We start from the raw sequence: 10,212 nt of genomic DNA on the forward strand, positions 1-10,212 counted from the left end.
TAATCCTTGAGCTTCAGCTCGTCTATAAAGTCGTCCTGAGCTTCGTTTCATCTATAAAGACTCCACGAGCTTCAGTGCGAACATAAAGACTGGCTGAGATGAAGCTTGTCTATAAACCTATCTGATTCTCGTTTATACAGGTTCCATTCAAAATTTCTTCTTTTTTGTTGTAGGGTATACAAAATTCGACCCTATGTACGTATGCGTATCACATGGTTGGTGAATCCTTTAACTATGAACATGTATGTTCATTGTGCCATCATTCTTGACCATCCTAAACAAACCTGTCCCGTACAGAAATCCAGTTTTACAGGAATCCCCTTTTGTTTGATCTGCTGCAGCTGCATCATTTTGATTGGTATGTTAATCTCCTTGTTGTTAGTCACATTTTTGGGACTAGAACGAAAAATTACAGCATAGTCGGAGCTTCTATACGCAATGTAAATTCAGTTCTACTTTAGCGTCCGGACAATCGTAACCATAACATAATTGAGCTGGTGAAGTAACGAAGTATTTCTTTTTTTGGAATATAATGCGACAAATAGTCGCTTTACTTGTGTTGGTGATGTGGGGTGTGTGCGTTATGCCGATCGACGGTATGGGTGAAAGGTAGGTTAGGCTGCATGGGAGGATAGAAATTTTAATGGATACATTATTTTGGAATTTTGCAGCTACTATTCAATAATTGCACCCGGTGTTATTAAATCCAATCGGAAGTATACGGTAATGGTGTCGCTGCACGATTCTTTGGAGCCGGCAAAATTTAACATCCGCATAGAGGGACCCTACTACCATATGAGCAATGATGTCTATTTGCAGCCGCATGAAAGCAAGTTAATTGTTTTTATACCTCAAAAACTGGTTCAAGGTCCACATAAACTAGTCGTCGAAGGGGTGAGTGGCCTGGTGTTCCGCAATGAAAGTTTTCTATTTGCTCATCATAATGTTGGACCGAAGTTATACATACAAACCGATAAGGCTGTATACAAACCTGGTGATGAGGTGCAATTTCGTGTTATGATATTAGATGAACATACAAGGCCATTGCAGATTCAAGAACCGATACGGGTTGAGGTGATGGTAAGTACGGATGGGGAGGCAGTATATTTTAAAGAAGTATCTTTTAATAATTCCTATTTTTCTCCTCCTCCAGGATGGTGCTAAAAATCGTATCAAACAATTCAAGGATATAAAACTCGTAAAGGGCCTCTACACCAGTAAATTCCAACTATCCGAATATCCGGTTTTAGGTGATTGGTATATACGGGTATTTATCAGCGGCAAATACGATTACAGTGAACAGAAGCGTATACGTGTCCTGAAATATGTCCTCCCCAAGTTTAGTGTCTACATTAAAACCCAATTATTTTTAACTCGCGATATGGATCGCATTAAGGCCTTAATATATGGCCGATACACCTTCGATAAATATGTGGAGGGTAATGTAACGGCTCGACTAATCGATAATGTTCGCAATAAAATTCTACAGGAAAAACAGGTTGTGGTTAAGGATACGGTCGGTGTTGAATTCGATCTCAGCGATCCGGATTTATTGAAGTTGTATGGCTTTAAGCTACAGGTTGAATTGTCGGAAAAACATACCGGTATGACCAAGAGTGAAGAGGTTTTTATGTCACTGCATGATGTGCCGTATAATATTTATGTATCGAGCGATACTATACAGTTCGAAAAAGGTCGACCCTATCGTTTGACAGCCACAGTGAATTATTGGAGTGGTGCACCGGTTTTGGATAAGTCAATGCCGGTCGTAATGCAGCATGGCGACAAGGAATACAGTGCCTATTTAAATTCGAAGGGAGAGGCAATATTTGATTTCGATCATGATGAAAATTCCAATCATTTATTCCGCTTTGGGAATGCCACCTTTAAATTGTCCAATATTTTTGCCGATGATTCGTTTGGCAATAAGACGGAATCGTATTTTACATTGGGGCTGAAGGATGAGAGGTGAGTAAAGACAAATTCCTTTAAAAGAATTTTCAAAAAATATCCTTTTAAAAAATCCACGCCTTGGATAGGCCGTGAAAAATTTTTCTTTAAAGAATCCACGCCTTGGATAGGCGTGAAAAATTTTTCTTTAAAGAATCCACGCCTTGGATAGGCCGTGAAAAATTTTTCTTTAAAGAATCCACGCCTTGGATAGGCCGTGAAAAATTTTTCTTTAAAGAATCCACGCCTTGGATAGGCCGTGAAAAATTTTTCTTTAAAGAATCCACGCCTTGGATAGGCCGTGAAAAATTTTTCTTTAAAGAATCCACGCCTTGGATAGGCCTTGAAATTTTTTTTTTGAAGAATCCACGCCTTGCATAGGCCTTGAAAAAATTTTCTTTGAAGAATCCACGCCTTGGATAGGCCTCAAAAATTTTTTCTTTGAAGAATCCACGCCTTGGATAGGCCTTGAAAATTTTTTCTTTGAAAATCCACACCTTGGATAGGCTTTGATGAATCCACGCCTTGGATAGGCCTTGAAAATTTTTTCTTTGATGAATCCACGCCTTGGATAGGCCTTGAAAATTTTTTCTTTGATGAATCCACGCCTTGGATAGGCCTTGAAAATTTTTTCTTTGATGAATCCACGCCTTGGATAGGCCTTGAAAATTTTTTCTTTGATGAATCCACGCCTTGGATAGGCCTTGAAAATTTTTTCTTTGATGAATCCACGCCTTGGATAGGCCTTGAAAATTTTTTCTTTGATGAATCCACGCCTTGGATAGGCCTTGAAAATTTTTTCTTTGATGAATCCACGCCTTGGATAGGCCTTGAAAAATGAATCTTTAAAAAATCCACGCCTTGGATAGGCCTTGAAAAATGAATCTTTAAAAAATCCACGCCTTGGATAGGCCTTGAAAAATGAATCTTTAAAAAATCCACGCCTTGGATAGGCCTTGAAAAATGAATCTTTAAAAAATCCACGCCTTGGATAGGCCTTGAAAAATGAATCTTTAAACAATCCACGCCTTGGATAGGCCTTGAAAAATGAATCTTTAAAAATCCACGCCTTGGATAGGCCTTGAAAAATGAATCTTTAAAAAATCCACGCCTTGGATAGGCCTTGAAAAATGAATCTTTAAAAAATCCACGCCTTGGATAGGCCTTGAAAAATGAATCTTTAAAAAATCCACGCCTTGGATAGGCCTTGAAAAATGAATCTTTAAAAAATCCACGCCTTGGATAGGCCTTGAAAAATGAATCTTTAAGAAATCCACGCCTTCGATAGGCTTTGAAAAAAGTATTCTTTAAAAAATCCACGACTTGGATAGGCCTTGAAAAATGGCCTGGATAGGCCTTGAAAAATGAATCTTTAAAAAATCCACGCCTTGGATAGGCCTTGAAAAATGAATCTTTAAAAAATCCACGCCTTGGATAGGCCTTGAAAAATGAATCTTTAAAAAATCCACGCCTTGGATAGGCCTTGAAAAATGAATCTTTAAAAAATCCACGCCTTGGATAGGCCTTGAAAAATGAATCTTTAAAAAATCCACGCCTTGGATAGGCCTTGAAAAATGAATCTTTAAAAAATCCACGCCTTGGATAGGCCTTGAAAAATGAATCTTTAAAAAATCCACGCCTTAGATAGGCCTTGAAAAATGAATCTTTAAAAAATCCACGCCTTGGATAGGCCTTGAAAAATGAATCTTTAAAAAATCCACGCCTTGGATAGGCCTTGAAAAATGAATCTTTAAAAAATCCACGCCTTGGATAGGCCTTGAAAAATGAATCTTTAAAAAATCCACGCCTTGGATAGGCCTTGAAAAATGAATCTTTAAAAAATCCACGCCTTGGATAGGCCTTGAAAAATGAATCTTTAAAAAATCCACGCCTTTGATAGGCCTTGAAAAATGAATCTTTAAAAAATCCACGCCTTGGATAGGCCTTGAAAAATGAATCTTTAAAAAATCCACGCCTTGGATAGGCCTTGAAAAATGAATCTTTAAAAAATCCACGCCTTGGATAGGCCTTGAAAAATGAATCTTTAAAAAATCCACGCCTTGGATAGGCCTTGAAAAATGAATCTTTAAACAATCCACGCCTTGGATAGGCCTTGAAAAATGAATCTTTAAAAATCCACGCCTTGGATAGGCCTTGAAAAATGAATCTTTAAAAAATCCACGCCTTGGATAGGCCTTGAAAAATGAATCTTTAAAAAATCCACGCCTTGGATAGGCCTTGAAAAATGAATCTTTAAAAAATCCACGCCTTGGATAGGCCTTGAAAAATGAATCTTTAAAAAATCCACGCCTTGGATAGGCCTTGAAAAATGAATCTTTAAAAAATCCACGCCTTGGATAGGCCTTGAAAAATGAATCTTTAAAAAATCCACGCCTTGGATAGGCCTTGAAAAATGAATCTTTAAAAATCCACGCCTTGGATAGGCCTTGAAAAATGAATCTTTAAAAAATCCACGCCTTGGATAGGCCTTGAAAAATGAATCTTTAAAAAATCCACGCCTTGGATAGGCCTTGAAAAATGAATCTTTAAAAAATCCACGCCTTGGATAGGCCTTGAAAAATGAATCTTTAAAAAATCCACGCCTTGGATAGGCCTTGAAAAATGAATCTTTAAAAAATCCACGCCTTGGATAGGCCTTGAAAAATGAATCTTTAAAAAATCCACGCCTTGGATAGGCCTTGAAAAATGAATCTTTAAACAATCCACGCCTTGGATAGGCCTTGAAAAATGAATCTTTAAAAATCCACGCCTTGGATAGGCCTTGAAAAATGAATCTTTAAAAAATCCACGCCTTGGATAGGCCTTGAAAAATGAATCTTTAAAAAATCCACGCCTTGGATAGGCCTTGAAAAATGAATCTTTAAAAAATCCACGCCTTGGATAGGCCTTGAAAAATGAATCTTTAAAAAATCCACGCCGTGGATAGGCCTTGAAAAATGAATCTTTAAAAAATCCACGCCTTGGATAGGCCTTGAAAAATGAATCTTTAAAAAATCCACGCCTTGGATAGGCCTTGAAAAATGAATCTTTAAAAAATCCACGCCTTGGATAGGCCTTGAAAAATGAATCTTTAAAAAATGCACGCCTTGGATAGGCCTTGAAAAATGAATCTTTAAAAAATCCACGCCTTGGATAGGCCTTGAAAAATGAATCTTTAAAAAATCCACGCCTTGGATAGGCCTTGAAAAATTAATCTTTGAAAAATCCACGCCTTGGATAGGCCTTGAAAAATTAATCTTTGAAAAATCCACGCCTTGGATAGGCCTTGAAAAATTAATCTTTGAAAAATCTTCGCCTTGGATAGGCCTCGAGAAATGAATCTTTAGAAAATGCACGCCTTGGATAGGCCTTGAAAAATGAATCTTTAAAAAATCCACGCCTTGGATAGGCCTTGAAAAATGAATCTTTAAAAAATCCACGCCTTGGATAGGCCTTGAAAAATTAATCTTTGAAAAATCCACGCCTTGGATAGGCCTTGAAAAATTAATCTTTGAAAAATCTTCGCCTTGGATAGGCCTTGAAAAATGAATCTTTATAAAAATCCACGCCTTGAAAAATTAATCTTTGAAAAATACACGCTTTGTATAGGCTTTGAAAAATATAGTTCTTAAAAAATCCTCGCCTATTTGAAAAAATATTCTTTAAAAATCCAGTCTTAATTTTTGTTTTCTTCTCGTTCCAGCCTTCCTCGCCTGGGTAAACCCGTGGAACTTGTGGTAACATCCACCGTGGAAATACCCTATCTGGTTTACACAATTATGGGTCACTCGAATATCATCCATGCTGATCGCATTACAGTGCCAGGGCGCCAAAAATCCTATACCATAGAAATAATACCATCTATCGAAATGGTACCCTATGCCTATGTGTATGTTCATTATATTCAGGACGGGGTTTTGCGTTATGAGGAAATTGAGCTGGAATTTCCATTGGAATTTGAAAATCAGGTAAATCGAACCCACAAAAACAAAGTATTTGTATGTTCACCCAAATTATTTTCTAGGTTAGCGTCGATGCTCCCAAACAAGTACAACCGGGTCAAGAAGTCACTCTCGAATTGAAGGCGGAGCCCAAATCTCTGGTCGGAATATTGGCTGTCGATTTGGGTGTATATCTCTTGGATCCTTCCTACGATCTCAAACGTATGGACATATTGCGTTCATTAATGAATGATGTCTCATCTTTGCCATTTCGGGCTTTGGTCTATCCTGGCCTATTATCTGGGGTTATTACCTTTACCAATGCCCATTATGCATTTGTCCCACTAAATGGTAAGACCGTTTTTTTGGAAAATTTATATTCTACAAATTTAATCGATATTATTAATTTATTTATAGCCCATACTGCGGTCAGTCCCGCTGGGGTCAATCCTCTAAAATTCCGTCAAAAGTTTCCGGAAACATGGATTTTTCAGAATTATGAAATGTAAGTCCTTCCACGCCTGATGGTCCTTAAAAAATATTTTTTTTAATCCACACCATCAGGGTCCTTAAAAAAAATATATTTTTTTTAAATCCTCGACTGATGGTCCTTTAAAAAATATTTTTTTAAATATCCACCACCCTTAAAAATAAATAATCCTTTAAAAAATCTTTTTATTTTATTTTCAGCACTGACAATATAACCCAGATAAAATTGGAGATACCCGAAACAATCACCACCTGGCGGATCACCGCATTTTCGCTAAACGAAAAAACCGGTCTTGGTATAGTGAAAGGACCCACCGATATAACCACAATACAACCGTTTTTCATTAGCCTCAATTTACCCTATTCCGTGAAACGGGGTGAAATTGTGGCCATACCAGTCCTCGTACACAACTACCTCGAACAAGAAGTTGAATCGGAAATTACTCTCTACAATGAGGCTGGAGAATTTTATTTTATGGATACAATCATCTTCAATCCCAAACGAGGTTCGGAAGACATGAAACGGGCAAAGAGGCTTAAGGTTCCTGCAAATAGTGTTGGCAGTGTGGCCTTCCTTATCAACCCCAAACAAGTTGGAGAGGTGAGTTTGCGAGTGGCTGCCACAAATTCTCTAGCCGAAGATGGTGTAATACAAAAACTTCGTGTGGAACCGGAGGGAATGATTAAGCGGCACACAAAGCCTTTATATATCAGTGCCTCGCCTGGAGAGAAGACAAAGGCCACTTTCCACATAAATATCCCCCGTGATGTTGTACCCCAATCGGAGTTCATTACTCTCTCGGTGAGTGGCAATAATATGGCTCCAACGCTCAAGAACCTCAATGGGTTGGTTTTAATGCCCACCGGTTGTGGAGAACAAAATATGGTAAATTTTGCACCGAATATTTTGGTCCTACAATATTTGCGAGCGACTGGAAGATATTTCAAGGAAAAGGAACTGGTGGCCAAGGCTAGAAATTTCATTGAAGTAGGTTATCAGCAACAGCTGTCATATCGTCATTCGAATGGAGGCTATAGTGTATTTGGTCAGGCGAATGATGAGGAGCCAAGTACATGGCTCACCGCCTATGTGGTGAGATTTTTCATTAAGGCTACGAGATATTTACCCATGATGGAGGCTCATATTGTCGATTCGGGATTGACATATTTGGCCAGTACCCAGCGTAGTGATGGTAGTTTCCCCTATACTGGTTATCTATTCAATCCGGCTCAACAGAATCGTTTTGGTGGTGCGGCATTTATTTTGATGACATTCTTGGAGGATAAGGTGAGTCATTCCTGTTTCTTCCATATTTTTAGGAATTCAGGTCAACTGCTACTTCTATAGAATAAAAGTAGGCCTGCTGCTGCTTCTACTTCAATAGAATAGAGGTCAGGAGGCCTCCAGAAGTAGATCAGGAGGCCTGCTGCGTCCTACATCTATAGAATAAAAGTAGGTCAGTAGGCCTGCTGTTTTTACTTCTATAGAATAGAACTAGGTCAGGAGGCCTCACCTAGAAGGTGAGGAGACCTGCTGCTTCTCCTATTCTATAGAATAGAAGTAGGTCAGGAGGACTGCTGCTTCTACTATTCTATAGAATAGAAGTAGGTTAGTAGGAGGCCTGCTGCTTCTTCTATTCTATAGAATAGAAGTAGGTCAGGAGGAGGCCTGCTGCTTCTCCTATTCTATAGAATAAAAGTAGGTCAGGAGGAGGCCTGCTGCTTCTACTTCTATAGAATAGAAGTAGTTCAGGAGGCGGCCTGCTGCTTCTACTTCTATAGAATAGAGGTAGGTCAGGAGGATTCCTGCTGCTTTTACTTCTATAGAATAGAAGTAGGTCAGGAGGATACCTGCTGCTTCTACTTCTATAGAATAGAAGTAGGTCAGGAGGAGGCCTGCTGCTTCTCCTATTCTATAGAATAGAAGTAGGTCAGGAGGAGGCCTGCTGCTTCTCCTATTCTATAGAATAGAAGTAGGTCAGGAGGAGGCCTGCAGTTTCTCATATTATATAGAATAGAAGTAGGTCCGGAGGAGGCCTGCGGCTTTTCCTATTCTACAAAATAGAAGTAGGTCAGGAGGAGGCCTGCTGCTTCTCCGATTTTATAGAATAGAAGTAGTTCAGGGGGAGGCCTGCGGCTTCTTCTATTCTATAGAATAGAAGTAGGTCAGGAGGTGGCCTGCTGCTTCTCCTATTCTATAGAATAGAAGTAGGTCAGGAGGAGGCCTGCTGCTTCTTTTCCTATTCTATAGAAAAGAAGTAGTTCAGGAGGAGGCCTGCTGCTTCTACTTCTATAGAATAGAAGTAGGTCAGGAGGATACCTGCTGCTTCTTCTATTCTATAGAATAGAAGTAGGTCAGTAGGCCTGCTGCTTCTACTTATATAGAATAGAAGTAGGTCAGGAGGCCTACTGCTTCCTCTTCTATAGAATAGAAGTAGCCAGGCCTGCTTCTTTTTTGACTCTTCTTCTTATTTTATTTTGTTTATTATTTCCAGAAATTCGCCGAAAAATATAAATCCACCATTGAAAATGGTATGAAATTTCTGAACGATAACTTGGAGGGTAATACGGATATTTATGCCCTTTCCATAATCGCCGTGGCCATGCAAATGGCTCAACATGCCAATGCCACAAAAATCCTCGATAAACTTGAAGAACAAAAGCAAAGATCCGATGGTCGCATATGGTGGTCACAAAATGATCATGATCATGCCAAAGATGTTGAGATCACTGCCTATGTCCTGATGGCCCTTTTGCTGGAAAAGCAGACCCGAAATATTCGAGAAGAGCAAGAAATTTTCAAATGGCTGGCGGAACAACGTAATGAACGTGGTGGCTTTAAATCGACACATGATACCGTTGTGGGTCTGCAAGCATTGGCGGCCTATTCGGAGAAATATAATACCTTAAACTCGTTAAATTTACGAGTAAAATATTCTGCAACTAATTTCCGCAAACAAAAATTGAAATCTGGCGAATTGCAGGTGGATGGAAATAATGTGATGATTTTACAGACGGAAGAGGTTAGGAGGGTGTTTCGGAAATATTTCTCAAAAAACTAATTGCTTTGCCTTTTTCAGTTTCCCAAATACACCCGCTGCATAGACGTAGAAGCCTCCGGTTCGGGTAATGCCTTGCTGCAGTTGTATTATCATTATCACATCAGTTCCGAAGATGATTTCCAACATTTCCGCATTAATCCCAAGGCGAAATTGGTAAATCCGGAAGAATTGAATTTGGAAATTTGTTTCAGTTATCGTCAGGATGCTAACTCCGTTGCAGGTGGCAATTCGACCGGCACAAATATGATAATTATGGAGACTAATTTACCCTCCGGTTTTACAACCAATGAAGACTACGGTAATGAATTGCTGGATAATGAGCTGGTCGATCGTATAGAATTGCGAAATTCCGACACTACTTTGGTTATGTATTTTGAAAAGCTATCAGCAAATATTGATAATTGTTTTACGATCATGGCTGATAAGCTTAACGATGTCCTACAGCGTAAACCGGCATCGGTGGCTGTGTATGATTATTACAATATCAGTCGTCATGATACGGCATTCTATAGTATTTGAAATGCTGGATGAGAATTTGAAAATAAAATAAATAATACAGAACAATAATAGTAATGATAAGAAATTTTGGTTTAAAAAAATCAAGATCCAATGAGGGTTGGTTTTTATAAAATTTTTTTTTTTTTTTTTAAAAGCATTGTAGGCATGTTAAGTTTGTAGATGGGCTATATCGGTGCATTTTGGCTTCTTATTGTGTACTACATTTCTCAACTAAAAATTATATGTATAGGTTCACTTTTTCTGGTAGCCCC

General features: G+C 38.7%; 1 protein-coding gene across 1 annotated transcript; it reads left to right on the forward strand.

Moving 5' to 3' along the window:
- Positions 1 to 598: 598 nt before the first annotated feature.
- On the forward strand, positions 599 to 9,961 carry LOC133338355 (thioester-containing protein 1 allele S3-like). Its single transcript, XM_061546531.1, has 9 exons — positions 599 to 609; positions 672 to 1,080; positions 1,154 to 1,968; positions 5,654 to 5,918; positions 5,975 to 6,242; positions 6,309 to 6,396; positions 6,582 to 7,668; positions 8,876 to 9,403; positions 9,461 to 9,961. The coding sequence occupies exons 1-9, from the start codon at positions 599 to 601 to the stop codon at positions 9,959 to 9,961; spliced, it is 3,972 nt and encodes a 1,323-aa protein (XP_061402515.1).
- The last annotated feature ends 251 nt before the right edge of the window (positions 9,962 to 10,212 follow it).

Source organism: Musca vetustissima, unplaced genomic scaffold (genome assembly GCF_032173495.1).
Source record: "Musca vetustissima isolate MV318-11 ecotype Yass unplaced genomic scaffold, APGP_CSIRO_Mvet_v1 utg14244, whole genome shotgun sequence".
NCBI classification, from domain to species: Eukaryota; Metazoa; Arthropoda; class Insecta; order Diptera; family Muscidae; genus Musca; species Musca vetustissima.